We start from the raw sequence: 22,868 nt of genomic DNA on the forward strand, positions 1-22,868 counted from the left end.
TCGGGTTATAATTTGTTTTTTTTTCTTTTGAATTAAAAATATGTAAATTTATATACAAAACATGACTAATAACTAAAATCTCATAAAATTCAAATGCTAAATACCAATTATATCTAAAATATTTATTACAAACTTCAACTAAAACAAATATCATAACTAATTAAAATTCACAAATTAATCAATACAAAGAAATCAAATTTTAAATAAAGAGAAATATATATAGTGTATTTTATTTATATATATAAAATTCGGGTTGGGTTGGGTCAACCTATTTTTTTTAGCCAACCCAACCCAACAAAAATAGAAAAAATTTAACCCAATCCAACTCAAAAACAAAATAATCCAATCCAACCCTTATATTTTGGGTTATTCGAGTTGTCAGGTTATTTGAACACCCCTAATTGTGAAAGTTGAAGAAAGGTTCTTCAAAGGTAGATTTGTGCTTTGCTTGTAAATATTTCTTGTTTAGACTATTTTATTGCATTGGAATGTTATATGTTCTTTTTTTTCTGTGTTGTGAATTCTAAATAAAATCAAAGCAAAAGATGATCCATCACTTCCTGATTGACGCCAAAAAGTGCATGTTTGTATCATCTATTTTAGTACTTTTTTATAGTAAAAAGATACTTTCTATGAAATTTTGATCTCGGGATGTCCTAAATGAGATAAAATTAGCAATCAAATGTCTTTAAATTGTCTAAAGTGTGTTTTTAGTGATTTGGGTTGATTAATATGAGCTTTTCTACTACTTTTTTTTTAAAACTATTTTGCAGATTTTGACTTCACTACAACATAGTAATGTATAAACGATCGTTCATTTATCAATGATTTGTTTATCCCATTGTAGATCAATGACGCTACTTCACATCTTTGTATGATTTGGTGGGGATTGGGATGAGTCCGGAAGAAATTATGTTGGTGGTCATATGAAAGGTCTGAAAGTCATAAATGATATAACAATCAGTGAATTAGTGAGTATGATGCACCAACGACTGAATATCGATCCGGATATGTTTGATATACACATCAAATGTTGCTACAATCTATTGGTCTCGGCTCCCCTAATTGACATAGTTGACGATCGTATCGTGATTTAATGTTAAACGACACTTATATTGTAATTAACGATTGTGTATATATTACTACACGATCATTTATAATTTACTAAACGATCGTGTATAAATTACTACACGATCGTTTATAATTTACTATACAATCGTATTGTAATTTATGAACGATCGTGTAGTAATTTATACTCGATCGCATAGTAAACTACCGCATAATAATGTATAAACAATCGTATTGTAATTTAATTCTAAACGATAATTATTATGAAAGTGATCTGGGAGAAGAAATCGTACATTGAATGAATGGCAGAAGAAACCGTTGAAGGAAAAAGAAATGTGGACTGAATCTGACGATGAAAGCGATCAACGAAAATGTTGGGCTGAAACTTTGAAAGAAAGCTACAAGAGAACAATGAGAGAATTTCGTGGGGAGTTCGACGATAGAAAGTGAATAATGAGAGTGACGTTTCATTCTCTTCAATGCTATTGGAAGAATATTAGTTGGGAATAAATGTTTTGGTAGAATGTTGGTGGTGTATTGAATGCACATTGAATGAAGGGTCGAAGAAATCGTTGAAGGAAGAAGAAATGCTTTTTAAAAACTAGGGGTAATTTTGGAATTTCACATGAGTAAATGGTCAGTGGTAGAAAAGTTTTTAGGAAGAGATCATTGGTAAAAAAGTTTTTAGGTTTTGAGTCATTTTGTGAAATTTCCGGTTTTCTTTTGTGATGCTTTTGAGAAAAAACAAAAAAAAAAAAAAAACAGTGAGCTTCTTGGAAGCGATGCTTAGCTTTCCTTTCTTTTAAACGTCAAAAATATGTGAGGGGGTGGTTTAGACCTTTGGGAAATTCTCAGCTCCTTGTGCTATTTATGAAATAAATTGTGGGTTCATGTCATATGTGTAATTGGGCCTAATAAAAAATGGGCTATATGTGTTATTAACCCTATTTCAAATTGTTTTTATATGAATGTTAAATTACAAATTCAACTTTACCTTTCAAAAAAAAAGTTCTATTTAAAAAAATAAAAGTGTATAATAAATTCATAATTTTCCATTTCATATCTAATAAATCTTTAAAATTTTAAAATGTCTAATTAATTCTTTTTCTCCATAACTCTCACTTATTATATATATTTAAAATTAACTATTATATTAGACTTTTACGAGTTTTCTTGATATCAAAATGTTGTAGAGTTAAGTAGATTATGTTGTGAGATTAATCAAAGTGGACGTAAATTGGCATAGACACTCACGGATATAAATGAAAAAAAAACTATTATATAGATATGCCTATACCAATATAGCTCAATTGACATAAATGTATACCATCAATCTTGAGGTCAAAAATTGTATAACAATAGATTTTAAAAAGTATTATGAGATTCACAAATAAAAAATTTGATTCACTAAACTTGTACATTAACCTTATAAAATTTGTGCACCTTCAAAAAGTACTCTGAATACACAACTATTATAACATGAATGGTTTTTTCAATGTAGTTCAGGTTTGCACCATGATGAAAAAAAAAATGATTTCCCCATCGCTCTATTATTCATGTGTAATCTCCATGAATTCATAATGAACCTGTAAAAGTAGGATCTAACTCACATTCACAAAGATCAATCATCTAATTCCTCTTCATTTACTAACGTTAATGAGGCCTAAATATATCATCCTTTTGTTATTTTTCTTTTCCAAAGAAAAGTCCTAAGAGAGAAGAATTCAACATTTTTAAGATGATGATATAGTAGTTTAATGTACACTAATTAGAAGACACGTGCAGTTATTTTGTTTAATATGTTTATGGTTTAGCTATTTCAATGTTTGTTGAGCTTTTGGGATAATTGATCTCTACATAAGTTATCCACAACAAGTAGCTAAAAAGATATTTATGAAGATTAATTTCTAGTGAACAAAGAGAGTTTTTATGCTAAATAAAGATGTAAAATAATAAAAATAATTGGAAAAAAAAAAAAAACACATGGCCAGTACACTTTTATCATCATCACTCTTTTTTTTTTTTGGTCCATATTCCTAATGGAGTATGACAAAATTGTTCCCACTTCCACAATTTTGTATTGAATCAAGTTCAAACATTCCCTCCCATTGTTCTACCAAATAAATATGTTTCATTCACTACTTGCCTTACAAGCCACACCCATTGCAATTCGTCTTGGCCTACGCTTTCATCATTTAATTCCTTCAACTACACGAATGTACAATCTACAACCATCCTCATATTTTTACATCATTTTCAGGGAAACAAATACCCTTTTGCTACTTTAATTAAACTAAAAGTTATGTTTTTTAAGAGAATTGGTCCAAAACTAAGGTTTAAGAGTGTTATTTTGGAGGCGTTCTCTTTTCAAAGCTATGAACTTTGCTGCAATATCATCATAATCTGGCAACTTTGGATGAACATGGCTTGGTTGCTTATAAGGGCATGAAATTGTACGAGCAAAACTCACTTCTTTCTGCCTCTCTTTTGGTCGTTCTCTTGGCATTGTCACTGCCCTTAAATAAAGTCCCTCTTTTTTGACATCCATCTTTTGACAATTTGCTTCAACTTTCTTGTTGTTTATGCTGGAATTGTAGCCATCATATGTTGTAAATTTCAGGTCAGAACTTGGAGGTGACTCCCTACTCTTTCTCCTCCTCCTCCTCCTCCTCGGTTTCTTGTAAAAATTTGCCCATTCCTTTTCCTTGTCTGTTGTTTCTTCTGAAGCCCAATAATTCTCTCTTTTCCCCTGCTTCCATGGAGATTTTTCATGGTTATCTTTTTCAATATCATTATCATTCTCTGTTTTAGGTTTTCCCTCTGTCACAAACCTCTTTTTTGATCCTTCAACAGAGGTTTTTGAGCTTGAATTCTCATTGTCACTCCAAGATTCACTTTGAATAACATCAATTTGGTTGTGATAATTTTCTTTGCTAATCTCTCTCTTTGACAAAGTTGGGGTTGTTTTAAATTTGAACAGTCTTTGATCTCCTTCTGTTGTGGTGGAGGAACAAAGCTCAACCACATCATCAAGATAAACAATCCTTTCTTCGGGGAACTGAGGCAAACATTCAGAAGAGGTGCTTGTTACTGAATTAGAATAATGCAAGTCTTCCTTTTTTGTCTCATCAGCATTTACAGCTTGCTTTTTGTGTTGCTCTGCCTTTTCATCATCATGAACTTGATTTTGGTGCCAATCTGAACGGTATTCAAGAGCTAAAAACTCAGGTTGGAGGCGATCTCTAAGGATTTCATTGATCATTCTCTGTTTATCGTCATCCGACACAGAAGTTATTGAGAGCTTTTCTTTAATCTGTAAAGAAATTTGGGCAACTTTAATCAGACAAGCCTTGAAAAAATTAAGATAAATACAGAGCATAATCTCAAATGGAGTTTACCTGAAGATTTACAAGATTGCCTGGATTGAGCTCAACCGCAGTAGTTTCAAAATTACGACCATAACGTTCTCCAAACAGTTTCCTTATAAGGTGCAGCTCAGGAAGATCCCCACATCTAGCTGAGGCAAACAACAGGCTTGAAACTGCTTCATTAACATCATTAGGACAGTCCCTACAACAAACAACCAACAAAAATGCAACTTTTACAGAAATTTCTTACGATTTCACTGAAAACAAAAAATGAGAGTGTAGAAGCAAATTAAAAGTACTTGTGTTTGCGTATGTAGGAGAGATTTAAGAGTATAAATTCACAGAAATTGTCCAAAATCTCATAAGCTGCCATTCTGGTTTCATCTTTCAGAACCTGCTCAACCTGAACAAGATTTTTTTTTTTTAAAAGAAACTGAATGGGGGTTGTTCTTAATTTGTAATAATAATGAAAACCCAACTGATGAAATTATACCCTATTGAAGGCAGTTTGATGGTAGCCATTTTGAAAGAGTTGCACAATATCTTCTCTCAATTGCTTTGTAATTACACTCTTTTTGTTGTTCAGAAGCTTGAGACGGCATTGAACCTGTTTGATCAACTTTTTACTGCAGCAGAGAGAGAGAGACCAAAATCAAAAAGGGAAAAACCCCATTACAAAAGGAAAAAGAAGGGGTTTATGTAGTTACCATTTGGAAGCTTTTCGCCAGCCGAAGAAGACAAAGCCAAACATGTTGGGGAGAAAATTATGAGGGAAGTAATGAAACTGAGATGACTGTTAATGAAGACGTACATTGAAGAAGATGAACAACGCTAATTGAAATGGTGCGTTTAAGCGTGGTGGTGACAGTTGGAATTGATATATAAGATTGATAAGAGAGTAAGAATTTAGGAAGGGTGGGTATGAAATTGTAGAGAGACAGATAGAGGGAAGTGGGAGAGAAAGACAGTTAGTTGTGGTCTAGTTGGAAATTAACCTGCAACACATGTCAATCCACAACCTTAATAATTAGCAACTCTATCCACAATGTTCCTTTTTTTTTTTTTTTTTTAATAATTTTATTTTTAAAATGAAAAATATTTGGGTGATCTTTAGAGAAACTATACTTGTCTTTTTGAAAAATTCTTCTTATTTAATATTTTTGAATTTTTTAGATTGTGTGATTGGAGTGAACAGTAAAAAAATTAATCTAGCTCATGACGCAACAAATTATTGCTCTTTAGAAATTATGTAGGTTTTCTTATGATTTCTTTACCATAATTTTCAACTCTCTTGAAGAGAAACATTCGAAATTTTTAGCTAAATGATCAAAAGAAACAAAAAAGTATTTCTTTTATGCATTGTTTGGTAATCATATGATTTTTTTTTTTTTTTTTTTTTAGTTTTTGAAAATTAAGTTTATAAACACTCATACCACTCTTAAATTCTTTGTTTTGACATGTATTTTTTTAAACCAATATTTTAAAAAATTAAGTTAGCTTTTAAAAAACTAAAAAATAATGTTTAAAGACGTGTTTTTGTTTTTAGAATTTAGCTAAGAATTTAATTATTATACCTAAGAAGTATACAAATCATTGTAAGAAATTGAGAGAAAATAGACTTCTTTTCAAAACCAAAAACCAAATAAGCATCAAACAGAGCATTATTTTTTCTAACACATGACTTAGATTTTGAAAATGTATTTAGAAAAGTAACAAAATAAAAGAATTCATGGATGGGCATTATATCATTAACTAATTAGTTTATATAATTAAAGGAAATGTAACTTTGAGATGAAACTTCAAAGTTATTGTTATTCAATTTTGTACCTTAAAGAATGTTCCTAGTCAAAAAACTTTTAGACCGAAGAGACCTATGTTTTTAACAATATCGTTATTTAATATTTTCAATACCCTATGTCTAAATTCGATTGAGATAATTTAGCCAATTCATTAAAGTATTAGAATTTAATACACACAAACTCATTAGACCCAATAATGAATGGGAAATAAATGTTAAAAATCAAAACACTTTAAATTCTTAGATTAGAAATAACCATTTAGTCCATAAATTTTATTGATTTCGATTTAATCCTTATACTTTTAGATTTGTAATAATTGAGTCTCTGAATTTTAATAAGTAACAATTTAGTCTCTTATAGTTTGAAAGGTTAAAAGCGCAAACATACTAAAAAAATAAGACATAAACTAAACAAATAAAAAAAATATATATATTAGTAAAGAGATACTAATATAAACTTTCTTAAAGCATAAAAATTTATTAAACATGGTTATATATTGGGAGCTCAAGAGTAAATTAAGCACCTTAAATAACATTTATTTTGTGAATTTTGTTGGGAGAAAAATTGAAGGTTGGCATAATTTAATACATTACAAGGAACAAGAAGCTCATGAAGCTAAAGAAGAACATATGGTCAGCTAAGCAATGCTTGTGATTGAAGTAAATATTGTAGAAGCTGGAAAAAAAAAGTATATATTTTGCTAAAGTTCTGCATATGAAAAAGGCTGCCATAGGGACTTGGGAGTAGAAAGCATGAGGGTCATAATGGATCCCACCCGTACATCATTTACATGAACTTTTTGTTTTGTTGTGTGCGTGAGAAAATTTAATGAATTAGCTTAAATAAGAGAGAAGGGGTTAAGAAAAAACATATAAATGAAGGGAAAAAAGGTATAAAACTATACATTTCGTCTTGTAACTTTTATAATTTCTATATTAGTCCTTACACAAAATTAAAAATTTAGGATTTTATTTTGTGATTGAGAAACTATTTTTTTAAAGAAAAAAATACTTATTAAAAAGAAATTTAAAATTTAGAGATTTATTAGACACTTTAACTAAGTTGATATAAATTTGGAGTTCAGGGTCTAATTAAATTTATAAAAAAATCTGTCAATTGACATAATGAACCAATAAAAATAAGATAAAGAAAATACTTATGAGACATTTGTTTTGCAGGCATCCTAGATTCCCATAGAATGAGCATCTGAATTATTGCGTTTGTTTTGCGATATTGTAAGATGTCCAAACATCTAAAGATTCTCGAGCATCTGAATGGAGGGCATCTGAAGAGTTTTGGATGCCCTCCTGAAAAATGAATTTTCCAAATTCCCGAGTTCAGGGTATCCCATTTTCCATTTTGTCCTTCCATTTTATTATATACATATAAATCTAATTTATTCGCATTATATAATTAAAATAAATATTATCAACCATATATATCATATATATTTTCAGTTATATTGTAATTCTTATTATTTTTTAGCAATATATTTAAATTCAATTAAATATTTATTGTATAAAAACTTTTAAATTATGATATATTATTTTGTTGAGAAAAATAACATATGAAAATAATATGAATTATATTAATTTTAAAAGAAATTGAAATTGATAAAAACAAATATGTTATATAAGTTCAAATTATATCAAATTAATTATAAATTAGTAAATAGTCATAAGAACATTTTTGGAACATTATGTAAATTTAAGACATTCGTAAGTAGAAATTCTATGAAACAGGCATAATTATTAAAATATTTTCAGGTATCTACAAAAATATACTTACAAAACAAACATGGTAATCTAAAGATCGATGTCGGACATCTATCATTCCTAATATATATAATTCTGGGCATCTAAGATTTTAGTTATTAACATTTCCAAAAAATAAATAGCCGCTTAGTGTAACTACACTCATTTTTGTGTAGTTTCATCCAATTATATAGAAAAATAAATTTTAGAAGTAAAAAAAAAAAAGTTTGTCATATGACAAACTATGATTAACCCCAATTATTTTTCTAAAAAAAATGAAAAAGACCAATACTTGAGAGTGTATTTCCTTTGGATCGACCCCACACTAATCTCTCTCACACACATATTCACAATTACTTTTTAAAAAATAATTTTTTTCTAGAAAAATGTCATTAGAAGAGTTTGTCACGTGATAAATTATGATTGAATAATTGGATAAAATGTGATGTACAAAGATAAATATATAGTCTAAAATGCATTCAAATATTTTTTTTTTTTATAAAAATAACATTGTCCACTCAACTTTAAATCAAAAGTTCTATACCTAATTTTCCTAGAATAAAATATGAAAATAAAAACAATAATAATTTTTGTTATTGTATGTAAAAGAAGTATAGCTACTTGATTTTCAAAAAGTGCAAATGGAAAGGGAGATTTTTGAAAAAAAAAAAAGTGGAATGGATTTTAAGGACAATAATAATATGGAGAGTGATATATATATATATTTGTGTTGAAACTATTGAGTAAATATGATATTATAAAGTAGATTAGGTATTAAGTAACGAATAGCTAAGAGATGTTTGGTGTGGTGGCCTAACGTTGACAAGCTAGTGGAAAAGTTTGTGCAGAATGATGCAAAATCACAATTTCGGACTTAGGTGGTAACTTTTAAGTATTAAATAATAAAATGTTTGAATTATAATATTTGTAGTTCTTCACAATTTCAACCATGTCCAACTCAATAATCCTCTCGGCTTGACACATAATCGAGTGGACGACCTTCCATATATCTCTCTGCAATGAAACAATATTGTTGTCTATTTTGAATATAAATCTCTTTGAGACATTGCTTTAATTTTACCTAATAAAGAACCATATAAAATTAGAGGTTATTTGTTACAACAAAATGTCAATCATTGTAGTGTTATAAAAGATCAATTTATCCTGAAAACAAATTTTGGTGTGACCTTGATGCTAAATTGCATATACTTGTTGCTCCTCAAAGTAACACAACCTCCGAACTCAAGCCGCCAAAGAAAGAAATGGAATCGTCAGAAACTATGCTCATAATAGTATAGAAGATAACATAGGTGTAAAATCGGATAAGGTGACGGGAGACTCCCAACAAATGAAAAGTGGCAAAATATTAATTAGAATCAATAATTATGGATTTGAATTTAATAAAAACGTATGGTAAAATTTTAAAAGGAAAGATAGTAAACATTAGATCTTTATTCGTGCGAGCATAATTACCCCAACCGGCCCACTCGATTGCCAGCAACGGCACGCATGTGGGGAAAGTCTCTATTTCCTCCACATTCACAAGTTGGAAGCTCCTTTGCATAGCTTTATATTCATACCCATTCGACATTGCTAAACTTCCAATGTGGGACAACTCCTTTCCCGCTCCTTGTTTTTGCTATGGGCATTGGCCCGGAGTCATTCCCAACATTATTGTCTTCACTTGTAAATTCTATCAACATTATTGTCCTCACTTGTAAATCCTATATATACTTTTTTAGTACACACCATTGTCTAAATTCCATAATGGAGGTATTGAGATGGGATGAGTAGAATTCTGTAAAGAAAGGATTGTTATTGAATAAAGAAAGATAGCAGCTACAAATAGATTGTGAAGAATAAATAATGAAGAAGAAGAATGAAGATAATAACACAGTGATTTTACATGGAAACAGAAAAGGTTGCAGCCTACAGTAGAGAAAACTTAGAGAAAAAGGAAAGGGAGGCAGCCGATAGGGAGGACATTTTTCTTTTGCTTTTCTATATTGAATATTGTAGCTTACATATTCATTTCATACAAGGAGGGTGTAAAACCCTAAAGAATCAGAGAAGACAAAAGAAGTGGGGCCATATAACACATGGCAATAAATGAAGAAATATGACCTTTCAATATACAAATTTGCATTTTCACGATTTCTTGCAGGTGGTAATGTTTGTATTGTCCTATGCTGAATAGTGAGTTGAAATCGAAGCCTCCCCCCTCAAACGAGCGGGTAATGCAATTATTCTAAGTTTGGACTGAAGATAAGAGAACTAGGAATGAGACAAAGATTTAATAAGATTGTCAGCAACTTGATCAACCGAGGGAACATATCTAACTTCAAGAGCACCTTGGAGCATCTTATCACAAACGAAGTGTACGTCAATGTGTTTGGGCCGGGCATGAAACATCATATTAGTGGCCAAAGCCCCAACATTAATGTTGTCACACCATAATATGGGTCGAGCTGGAGTAGGAACACTGAGTTCACATAGTAACTGTTTGAGCCAAATTATTTCAGTGGAAGCATGAGCTAATGCTCGATATTCAGATTCGGTGCTTGAGCAGCCACTGCAATTTGTTTCTTTGAGGACCAGGAAACGAAATTTTCCTCAGGTAGACACAATAGGCGGCAACAGATTTACGGTAATCAACATTGGATACCCAATCAACATCAAAGTATGCTATTATGTGGAGAGTCTCAGATGAGGAGATTAAAAGACCCAGGCATTGTTTGTCATTAAGAAACTGAAGAACCTGTTTAACAGCCTGCCAATGAACATCCGTCGGGCATCTGAGAAATTGACTTAGGTGATTGACGATATAGGCAAGTCAGGTCTTTTATTCATTAAGTATTGCAGAGCTCCAATGGTACTACAATAAACAAAAGGATTGGATAGAGGAGTACCATCTGAGATAGAAAGATGCTTTCCAACAACATAAGGTGTCGAGACCAATTTCAGGGATGTAAGATTTAGTTTAATCAGAAGATCTTCAATGTAGGTAGACTGAGTAAGTAATAAGCCAAAATCAAGACGAGAAACCTGAATATCAAGGAAATAATTTAGAGGCTCTAGATCTTTTAAAGAAAACTTTCGATCCAAAATGGTGATAACGTTATTGATTAGAGAAACATTATTGCTGGTCATAATAACATCATCGACATAAACCAACAGCATCATAGTAGAAGAACCTTAGCAATAGATGAACAAGGAAGAATCAGCCTTACTGTTTACAAAACCCCAAGAGATCAGTGTAGTCTTCAACATGTTATTCCATGCGTGTGGTGCTTGCTTTAAGCCATATAGAGCTTTATGCAGCTTGGAGACATTATTAGGATAAGTAGAATGAACATGCCTAGATAGTTGATCCATGTAGACATCCTCATCAAGCTATCCATTTAAAAAGGAATTATTGACGTCTAGCTTATGAAGATCCCAACCATAGGAGATAAAAATGATAAGAACAACTCTAGTTTTTTATGGTTTTACAATGAGACTAAAGGTTTCAAAGAAATTAACTCCCGAATTCTGATGTCGCAACGAGTCGTGCCTTGTGTCTTTTAACTGAATCATCAGAATTTCTCTTGATTTGGAAGACCCATTTACACCCAACAACATTTTTACCAAAGGGCATTGGTACGAGATCCCAAGTACGATTTTGAGAAAGAGATTTAATGTCAAGATCCATTGCTTCTTTCCAAATGGGGTCAGCTAAAGCATCAGTCGTAGGCGTGGATTCGGTAAGGACCTAATCAGTCACAAGGGAAGAGGCAAGCCACACCTTTGGCTTGAAGATACCAGCCTTCGCTCGAGTAATCATTGGGTGATCAGGTGTCATGCCGATTGGGGTAAAGTAAGGGAGTAGGGACAGAAGTCAGGGAAGAAAAAGGAGAAGATAAAGGCAAACGGTGGAGGGTCAGAACGGTGAAGATAACAAAGAGAGATTGGGTTGACTTAGGACAGAAGATACACACATGGGGTCTGATAAGTTAGGATGTTGAGTTGAAGTTGGGCTACGTGGGGACAGGTATTGGAGTTGAAGTAGCGACAGATGGGCTAATGGAGAGCTTAGGCTTAGCTTTCTTCTACTGAGGATGATTGAGGGCTTTTTTCAAGAGGTTATCTTATTGCTGAAACGAAAGATTTCAAGTCAGGAAGCTTGATAGGACACAAAGTTATTAATAGGGTAAGAAGTCAAAATATCTTTTTTTATGCTTCAAGGAAATATAGATCAGAAACAACAGAAAGAGGAAAAAAGTCGGTATTGAAAGATAAATCAATCAGATATAAAAAAAGGTCAGGCCTAGTTTTGATTTTCTTCAGTTACATGCTCTCTTGGAAGGAACTCCTCTCGTGTCTATCAGTGTCTCCTCCCTTCGCTTCACTCATCTATTGATGTAAAAAAAAAGAGTGAAAGACCTACAACAATCAATAACTAGCAGAGAAGGGACTGCCTTTGAAGCTAGTATTGTTTATATACACTTTTTAATAAAAACTCGCTATCCATGCTTCCTTTATATCACTACTCAAATTTTGAACTTACTCTCTTGCTTCACACTGTGTTTATGAACTTTATTACTTAAGTGAAGGCAGAAAGGAGTAAGTCGCTTGGTATGGACTGGGATTGTAAGATGAGAAAGGTTAAATTGGTGTAGGTAATAGGCCATTTTGTTCAAGAGGTAGATTTTGCACTATGGGCTAATATTGAGCAGCAATTTAGTCATCCCAAGGAGGTCGAGGAAGATCATTTAAGAAATTTGGACCAACTGGTAAATCATAGTATGATTCTAATTTAAAACCTGTAGCAAAAGTAAAAGAAAGTTCATCAAAATTAACATGTCTTGATACAATAATTTTTCCTGATTTCATAAGGCATTTATGCCCTTTATGTATTGGGCTAGGACCCAAATACATACATTTTCCCGATCAAAATAGGAATTTCTATGAATTGTAGGGACCAAGGCATGGATAACAGGCACACCCAAAAATTCTTAAATCTGAAAAATTCAACTGTTTGTTTAGTAACTTTTCTGTTGGAGAAAAACCTTTTAGAGTAGAGAAAGGAAGCCCATTAATTATAAACATAGCAGTCATGAATGCTTCCCAACAGAATCTTAAAGGCATTGAGGCCTGAGCCAATAGAGTTAACCTTATTTCAACTATATGCCTATGTTTTCTCTCAGTCCTACCATTTTAAGTTAATGTATAAGGACACGAGAAGCGATATTGAATGCCTAAAGTAGTGCATATTCGATGTATTCGTTTGTATTCACCTCCATTATTCGATTGAAAAGCTTTAATGGAAGTCTCAAACTAATTTTTCACTATACTAAGAAAGTGGGAAAAGGCATCAACCTGTCACTTTTTAACTTTAACGGATATATCTAGGTAAATCACTAAAGTCATCAATAAAGCACATAGTAGCGATAACCATTAGATGACATTATTGGTGCAGGACCCCATAAATCATAGTATACTAATTCAAATGGAACAGAGGCATGAGATATGGAAGTTGAACAGGGAAGAGCATGAGATTTGCCATATTATGGAAACCTAATCTAGCCCTCTCAAGCATCAATTCTAACCTAGATCTCTCGAGTCTTAGGTACTTTCTTTAGACTCTCGCCCGAGCAGCTCTAAAGGTGTAATAGGCCTATACATAAGACAAGATAACTACACAAACTTGGCTGACGCAAGATTATTCCTATCTCTAGTGAACAATGACTTACATTGCTTAACGTGACCAACCACTTACCCTCCCGGGCAGTTGGTTGTTGCTGACTTTACTCATAGACAAGCATTGCGTTAGCATATAGACAGACGTTGCTACAGCTTCACATCAAGTGAATAAGGTTTTCTCACACACTCACACAACGCACACCTCTTGGTGGTTTGCTACATGCTTCATATCCCTAATCCATATGACTAAGTATGCGATACTCAAGCAATCTCACTAAGTGATGCAATGAAAGTTAAGGATGCTAAGTAAAGAAGATGGAGATAGAATCGCAGGAAACATAGAAATGCATTGAAAACATAATGTATTAATTCCTTAATCACAAAATGTAATACAATACAATATGAGAAAAGAAGAGAAAATGAAATGACCGGCTGGAAGTAATGTCTTGCTTCCAGCGGATGTGCGTTAAGGCTGTTGGTAATCCATGGAAGGGCGGTGGAGCTGACTTTCCCGAGATCTAGCCCGGTTGAAGGCTCCAGTCGTCACTCGGAATGGAGGAAGGAGATGAAGAACTCTCAATCTTTCTTCTCATGCATTAGTCTAGGTCGCAGGGATAAACCTTGGATCCGCCCTAAGGCGAACCTCAGGCGAAACTCTTGGGTGAGTTGAGATTTTGCTCATCAGCTTCTTTATATAGAGCTTGGATCGTCGATAACATTAATGGACTACTCTGATTCTGAAATTCGCAGCGCATTTAGTCCTTTCTGAATCTCTGCTGCTAACGGCGTGGTAGGTGAAATGTCAACATCATCTTTTGATTTTCCCGAGGTAGATGCATTGATGTGTTCATTCCACCAACCTTGCGTTGATCCCTCTATTATGTGATATCGTGTAGCCACAATCATATAGTGACTGTAGCCACAATCATATAGTGACTGTAGCCACAATCATATAGTGACTGCATTCGCTTAATACCGCAACTTCGACACGATGACCACAATCACTTGACGAGCGCAACTCCCATGCATTGATCGAACGCGTTCACCTTTGTGATGGAAAGTTTCTCTGCATGCGGTCGTCTATGCGATAGCCCGATTTTCGCGTTTCTGTCCACTTCCTGCTTTAGCTACAAAAATAAACAATTGAATGCATAATAATGGGTTTAGCCGAGATTCTTAATTCTGAACACCGCAAGCTCATTTTCTCATGAATTCCTCTCATAATTATCGCATATTCTGCTTAACAGCTTTCATAATTCTAAGAAAAAGGCCTAAGATGACATGCATTTCTGCATGTAATCAGTTATAAATATAGTATGCGTTATACTCAAGAAATTCTAACTCACCTTCATGCTTTCCTTTGCGATGACCAGCTTCTCAGAATATAATTTTCTCATACCTCTAACTATCACCGCAATGCTCTCCTCCACTTTGGCTGCTTCTTCAAAAAGATATTTTCGAAGTTTAACTCCGGCAAGCCTTTGCTCAAAAACTTTTTATTCATTCACTGCAACTTTGTGTTTAGCTTTTGAGAATGCGTTCGTTCAAAACACTTCAAAATTTTTGCGATTACTTATTCAAATGCGACGTTGAACCTAGTTATGCTCTTCGTTTTGGCTTACCCCCACGTGTGTCATACGGGCATCCAACTTCGGTTGCGTTCCATATTCAACTCAACTCTTGTCTTGCTTGCCTTGGCTTGCGTCGGACAGAGGAGTTGCGCTTATGTGTTAATCCTGGCAACTTACCTTTGTTTTGGCTTGCCCCCACGTGTGTCCTGCGGACATCCAACTACAGGTAAGTGCCTTTCACAACTTAATTCTTATCAACATGGGTTTCCCCATTGCGTTGACAGTGGAGTTATTATTCTCAAAATTCTCTTCACTTTTTTTTTTAATGATCGCAATGTAATGAACGCAATTCTCTGAGACCACTGCCACCCCCAAACTTAGAGGTTGGCAGCATTCTCACCGCAAAGCTAAAAAGAAACTCTTTCTTATTGATTTTAGTTCTAATTTCTAATATAACTCTTATAAAAGGAAACAACTAAAACCATCCGTTCTCACCACGCGATCGAAGCCATGTGTTGAAGGCTGAAAGGAATTCATTCGTTGTACTACGCATCAAGGAGACATTGTTGCACCTATAAGAGCAAACGCACCACAACCAAGGAAGCAACCATATATCCAAAATAACAAAAAAATAAAAATAACCTAAACTAAAAAAGCAAAGTAAATATAGAGAGAAGACGTCCCTGGAAAAGTAGGAATGTTGTCACTGCAAGGAGTCTTCCATGCAGGAGATGGCTCTCAACTGCTTGGGTCAAGTTGCCTTGACCATTGGAACTTCTGGCAATTGTTGGGTGCATGTTGGCCACCATGTGCTTAGAATTACCTTCAGTTCTTGCGACTGATTGCCCTCCTACCTTGGGGTCAATATTGGCTTTTGGCACATCACCCACACTTCAATATTGGTTGCAGCCTGGCCGCACAAGCTACAATACTCCCAAGATAAAAAGATTGCCTGGAGAGACACAAAACTCAACAAATAATTAGCTGCCAAGTCCCCAATAACGGCGCCAACAACATCATTCAAAACTTTAAGAGATGGATGTCCAAGTCATCTATGCAAAATATTCTTGGACAATGCTACATTCACACTAATATTTTTAACAACAACAGAGTAAGCCGTTATTTTACCATCCAACTTCAAGCAAGGGATGACCGAACCTGAAGCACTGTCAGTGTCTCTTGTTGTTCTTAGTTTGTATAACCCATGACTGCCCTTCAACACCACCTTATCCGTAAGAATATCCTTAACAAAAAAATAGCCATCATGAAATTCAATAAACACTTTATTATTTTGTGTTAATTTAGAGACACTTATAATATTCTTTACTATTTCAGGAACACATAACATATTTTTCAGATCCAACTAACCATTATTTGTAACTAATGAACATTTACCAATGTGAGAAATAAGTAAAAAAAAAAAATTGTTGTGGTTGAAACCCTAAATCTTGTAAGGTCGTATAATTTGTAATTGTATTGTACAAATTTTTTTATTTATGTAATAAAATATGTGATGTTTTATTTCAAAATTAGTTGCATTAACCGCAAACCAATAAACTAACATTCAAGGTTATCTTGTAGCTTAAACATATATGTAGAGACATACTGGTGGATCATGTTTAAGTGATAATCTAAATGGTATATAATAGATGGATAAGGTTGGATATCTTATCCTAGTGATGCTACGAGTATGGCCTACTTTGTAGATGTTACAATTATTATAAAGTGCTACAAATGATCTGATCCTGATCATTCATGTGAAGACATGTGAGTGTGGATATTCTATACAAAGAAATTTATATAAGACTGGACCACGAAATGTTTAGTCTCATTATATAAAGTCGTTCATAATAGAGACTTACATTTCACTAGGATAACCATATGTAACATGACTTGAATCCTGAGTAAGTTGTGTACTCCTGCCCATGAGGGCAATCCTTTGATTTGTATGGGTGAGATGGCCAGATCACTAACTCAACAAGCCTACCATTTTGAGGATTCGTTTGTATAATCCAAGGTACCACGAGGCCAAGCATGAATCTCACAGTGTGAACATTAAGGTAGAAACGTGAGTGGAATTGACATATCATATATATCTTTTCCTCCCACTGAGTATTTTAAAACCTAGGGTTTAGTTTACTTAGGAAAAACACGGCTAATAATTTTAACTAAGTGACTTTTTAGGTTTGTCCAAAAGTAACTCTTACTTTAGAAAGTTGAACAACTTTTGATCATCATTCATTAATACTTTAACGAAGTCTTTGATCAACTGTTGCATGCTTGTAGCAAATCTATCTAATTCACCTTTTTAGGTAGGTTCTTAGGTAGGGGTGTTTCGTTTCCGTCAGCTTAAATACCTCAGCCTAGCCAGAACCCGCCTTAGACAAAAGGTCCCTTATTGATAGATTTAGTACAAATTTAATCTTTTATTGAAATCAATTTAATTCTATTAAACCAATTCAAAAGATTGAACTTAGGTATCTAATCTTATTAGAATCATGAACTTAGGTCTATCTCAATCAAATTTTAAAATCCTTTTAAAACAAGATTTTACCTAAATTCGTATGCAACTCTTTCTTATTGATTTTAGTTCTAATTTCTAATATAACTCTTATAAAAGGAAACAACTAAAACCATCCACAATACGAAGCAACACCCATAAGGCATTTATAACTCATAAACCTTAGTGTCATGTTCCATGCATTATTCATCCATTACTACTTTTATATAACTCTTATATAACAAAGTAATGAAACAAACATACATGCTCTCATACATCCTTACACTATAACAATTATAATATAAAGATGATGCATGAATATGCTTAATGCATGCATAAATATATAACTCTTATATTATATGATACATGAGCATACTTTAATGTAATTTCATCATGCGATCTACTATATTATAACACTTCTAATATAAAGATGATGCATGAAAAAATGCATAACCTAAGGTGGGTTTTAAATCTATATGTCATATATTATGGCATATAAACAAACATACATCTCATGTACATTATATAAAAGTTGATGGACCGGGATAATTAGCCTCAAATCAGAAAAAATAAAGCTAACTATTACAAAGAGCATTAAGTCCACTGGTTCAAACAGGCGAACCAGGTCTTGAACCGTCCGGGCAAAGCCGTGTCTCCTTGATCGTGTAACAGCTCCTTGTGACCGTCTAGCAATGTTGTATGAGCATAAATGATCGTTTAGCATGGATCAAGTGCCTATGACTATGCGATGAAGCATGAAGGTCACGCGATCATGCAGCGCACATCGTGTAAAGCATGCCTTAAACGATCAAGTAGACAACAACTATGCGATGAAGCATGATCGTCTAAACGATCGCGGAGCAAATATCAAGTATCGTATATTGGGTGATCGAGTAGCCACTGACTATGCAATGAAGCATGTTGAACTACACGATCGTTTAGTGCGTGTACCTACCATGTGACAAGTGTTATAAACTCTATGCGATCGTTTACCCTAAACGTCTACACAATCGAGCAGCCAACGCAACACGATAGAGTAAACTCTTTACTCAATCGTTTAGCATTAGCTATACGATCGTTTAGTAAATACTACATGATCGGATAGAATTTTTTTTACACGATCGTTTAGCCTGGGCTACACAATGCGAAAAAAAACTTTGGTCTTCTTCCTCGATGAGAACAACATCTCCATGCTTCGAAACTCCATCACAAACGACTCAAAAAAATTTAGACACTTTGAATACAGACTCGATTGCTTATTAATTATGCCCAAAAACGCAGGGGCACTTACAAATTAACACTTTGTAAATATAAAGAAAGCTTTAAATAGAGGCAATCATCCTGTAAAGATTCATCGATACATCCACAAACACATTTAACACTTAAACGCATTGTAGAAAACTTAAAACCTACCATGACTGTAAAAAAAAAAGTTCAATACAATAATGGAATTTGGAATATTAGAACAATCTAACTCTGATACCAATTGAAGAAAATCTAAATAGACATCCATGTGAGTGGAAGTGGATCATTCCAAATCCCATTAAGAAAGAACACACAATTATAGTTCACACATAAACGATTACGCATAATTGATGCTGGTTATTATGTGGTGGAAATGTGGATGATATGCGTTGATGGATTTGCGTTGTGCACTCAAGTTTCCCCAGCGGAATTCAAGTGTAAATTCCTCTGAGTTTCCTGGTAAGTCCAGGGTCGAACACAGGGACTTGTGAAAATAGATTGCATTGGTAATTTTTATGAAAACTTTGAGATAACCAAGTAAATAAGTAAGTATTGGGTTTGTTGTTTGCGTTGATGAAAAATAAATAAATAAAAGTGGTGGATATGAGAAAAGACAGTTGCGTTGATAGATGAAATGAGTATGCGATGAATAGGTTGAGAAGATCTTTAACTAGCGTTACTCGGGAATGCGTCAGACTATGCAATCATGTTACAACCATGCACAGCAAGTCATTTCTCAATGTAAATGTGATGCTCCTAAGTCTAGGACGCATGTGTTGAATGCAAAAGTGTCCATAGAGCTTATCCCTAAGTCTCTACTCTTGTCCTATGCGATGATGCAAAATGCATGAAAGCAAGGTGACCGCATATAATCATATTCTATCTCTAGGATGCATGCGATGCATTGATAACAAATAGTGCTCATTCCTAAGCGCCTATCTCTTGTTTATGCATTCTAATCTGGCTTTTCCGAGTTTAGATTCTAACCTGACCTTCCTAAGTCTATATCCTATCCTTAGACTACCCTCCCAAGTATCTCTAATGGACGAATGAAGCATACATAAACAAGATACTCGCAAAGAATGAAGATTCCCTAGTTGTGCTAGCTACATGCTTCTCAACCCATTCAACAAATTTAGCTACTCAAGCGTGAATAACAGAGAGTGAACAGATATAGAGAAAGAAATTCCATTCTTATAAATGAGTTAAGTACAAAATGTCAATGGAAGTTAAAAGTAGAAATCCTGGTAGCAATTCCTTGCTAACCGAGGCTTTTTACACTGAAATCTCTATTCTGATCTAAGATGTTCCTGCTTCCGCAGGCATTAGCCCTCTCTCTATCTTTGGAGCTTCCAGTGCTCTCTCAAGCTTATCGGAGCGATCTACCGGCACAACTTTCTCCCTCGCGTCCACCTTGAAATGAAAGAAAACTAAGAACAAAGACGTGTGAACTGATCAACTAGTTAACCCCTTCTCTGAAGAATGACCTTGATATTTATAGAGCATCCATGGTGAAAGGCAGCTTCTCTCTCCTGGTTGTACAGATGGGACTGCTTTAATTCCTGACTGATGCGCCGGATAATTATCACCGATAAAGCTTAATATACTTTGTGAACGTTATCGGCTGTCAATTTAATTTGGATTCGACTGTCATTAGCTTTATGTCCCATCGCTTTTAATTATCTTTTTACCCGGATGCGTCCACCATGTTGCATTGACCAAGTTGCGGCGATCCTTCTCGGGTGAATGTTTACGAGCACGATCAACGCAAAGCCTTGGGGTGAAGTTGCGCTCGACCAATGAATTCTTATGATCACAATCTTTGCATTGCGTTAACGCATATTCTGCACAAAAATACAAAGATCAATTGTTCTAATGTGCTGAATGCATGCGACCACAATATTATAGAATTTATGCTTAATGGACGCAATTTAACATATTTCATCAACGCAATCCAACGTTGTTTAAGAACTTAGTACTATGATAACATGCATTTATGCCCGTTATCAATAATCAGAAATTACAGCATGCTGTTTATAAAGGAAGATTCAAGGGATAGAGTATGCAAACCTTTGAAGAACTCTTCTTCACATATCCCTCGATTGTTTAGCAAATCGTTCAATCAGCACGAACTTGAACGCAACGATCAAAGCACAATCTCAATGAACGTCTGAATGAACCTCGATCCCAATCGAGTCAACCTCGATCCTCGAACAGAATTAGAACACCACCACAATGGTTACCTTGGTATTCTCAGTGTGAGAATCCAAAAGTTGTGAGCTCTATATGATTTTGGATTGAGGAAAGCATGAGGTATACGATCAAGTAAGTGGGAGATGAAAGTTGTCTATTGTATAGACAAAATACTCGATCGTTTAGAAAGATGAAGCCTATCGTATAGACTTTCCTTTTTATCTCACAGTTACCATAAAACTTCCAATAATCTCCCACTCAATTCGGTTATTGGAGAAAAAGAATAATTAATTATCATATAATTAATATGTTATAAAAAAATATAATAACCAACTTATTATATTATATTTATAACCTATAGTTTTAATATTTCATCATATGAAACATATAAACCATAGTTCTTTTTCTATTTTATGGTATTTAATATAAATCATATTTATATTAATTCCTCCAATGATAATGTATCAAATACATTGAATCAACTACAACTTGAACTCATTGAGCTATCAAGGGGACCTCATGGACCTATAGCTTGGAGCTCAAATGGTACGTGAATAACTGATTAAACTCTTTAATCACGAGATCCACCATCCGTTAACTGTTGGTCACTCCACTAAAGACCGACAGCTACACTCTTCGCACTACAGATATATTTCTGTGTCCATTGGATATAACCAGTCAACATTGTGATGACCCTTCACATATAGCTCGTAAATACAGTTGGGCCAATTTATCGTTTTGCCCATATAGTTACATCTAACTCCTTAAGTACCACTGATTCCTCTAGTGAACAATAAGTCATAATTCTACTATGACTGAGTTCTTTCTTCTAAAGAGAGGTTGTGGTCACTATGTTCAAGACCTGGAATCAGCCCTTAAGGGAGCAATTTATCTACTTACCCCTAGTTTGGGGAAGGAGTGAATTCCGTCTTGTGTAGCTGAGTTCCCAGCTCCCAATCAGACGAATCCCCAAAATGGTAGGTTTGTTGAGTTGGCAATCTGACCAGTCTCACCCATACAAATCAAAGGACCACCCTCATGAGCAAGAGTTCCCAACTCACTCAGGATTAAGGTCATGTCACCTATGGTCATCCTAGTGAGATGTAAGTCTCAATTATCAACGGTGTTATATAAAGAGACTAATCATCTCATGGTCAGGTCTTATCTAAACTCTTTATATAGGATACCCCTGCTCATATGTCTTCACATGAATGGTCGGGATCTGACCATTTATAGCACTTTACAATACTTGTAACATTTACAAAGTTGGTCGTATCCGTAGTATCATCAGGATAAGGTATCCCTCATTTATCCATCTACTACAGAACATTTAGGTTATTACTTAAGGCATGATCCACTTGTATGTCTCACATACATGCTTAAGTTACTTAAATAATCATGGATCTTAGTTTATTGAATTGAGTAAATACTTATAAAACAACACTTATTTTATTAATAACAATGTGTTCACAAAATGTTTACAAACTACGAGACTACCAGGAGAATTAGGACACCAATCCTAACACCCACTCGATCTTGTCCCCAAAATAGTAGACATATTGGGTCGATGATCTGACCACCTTCATGCATACAAATCAAAGGATAATCCCTTGTGAACAGAAGTTCATAATATACTCAAGATTAAGACTAAGTCGCTTAGGTCATCCTAATGAAATAGGAACTAACTA

At 34.0% G+C, this 22,868-nt stretch overlaps 1 protein-coding gene across 1 annotated transcript; it reads right to left on the reverse strand.

Annotated features, from left to right (window-relative positions):
* Positions 1–3,023: 3,023 nt before the first annotated feature.
* Positions 3,024–5,433, reverse strand: LOC120088637 (Ist1p). The gene is made up of 5 exons (XM_039046054.2): positions 5,144–5,433; positions 4,930–5,062; positions 4,736–4,839; positions 4,467–4,638; positions 3,024–4,381 (listed from the first exon to the last, which is right to left on the reverse strand). Exons 1-5 carry the CDS (start codon positions 5,185–5,187, stop codon positions 3,398–3,400), a joined length of 1,437 nt encoding a protein of 478 aa, XP_038901982.1. The 5' UTR covers positions 5,188–5,433; the 3' UTR covers positions 3,024–3,397.
* Positions 5,434–22,868: the final 17,435 nt, after the last annotated feature.

This window comes from Benincasa hispida, chromosome 10, assembly GCF_027475165.1.
Source record: "Benincasa hispida cultivar pf3 chromosome 10, pf3_genome.v1.1, whole genome shotgun sequence".
Lineage (NCBI taxonomy): Eukaryota > Viridiplantae > Streptophyta > Magnoliopsida > Cucurbitales > Cucurbitaceae > Benincasa > Benincasa hispida.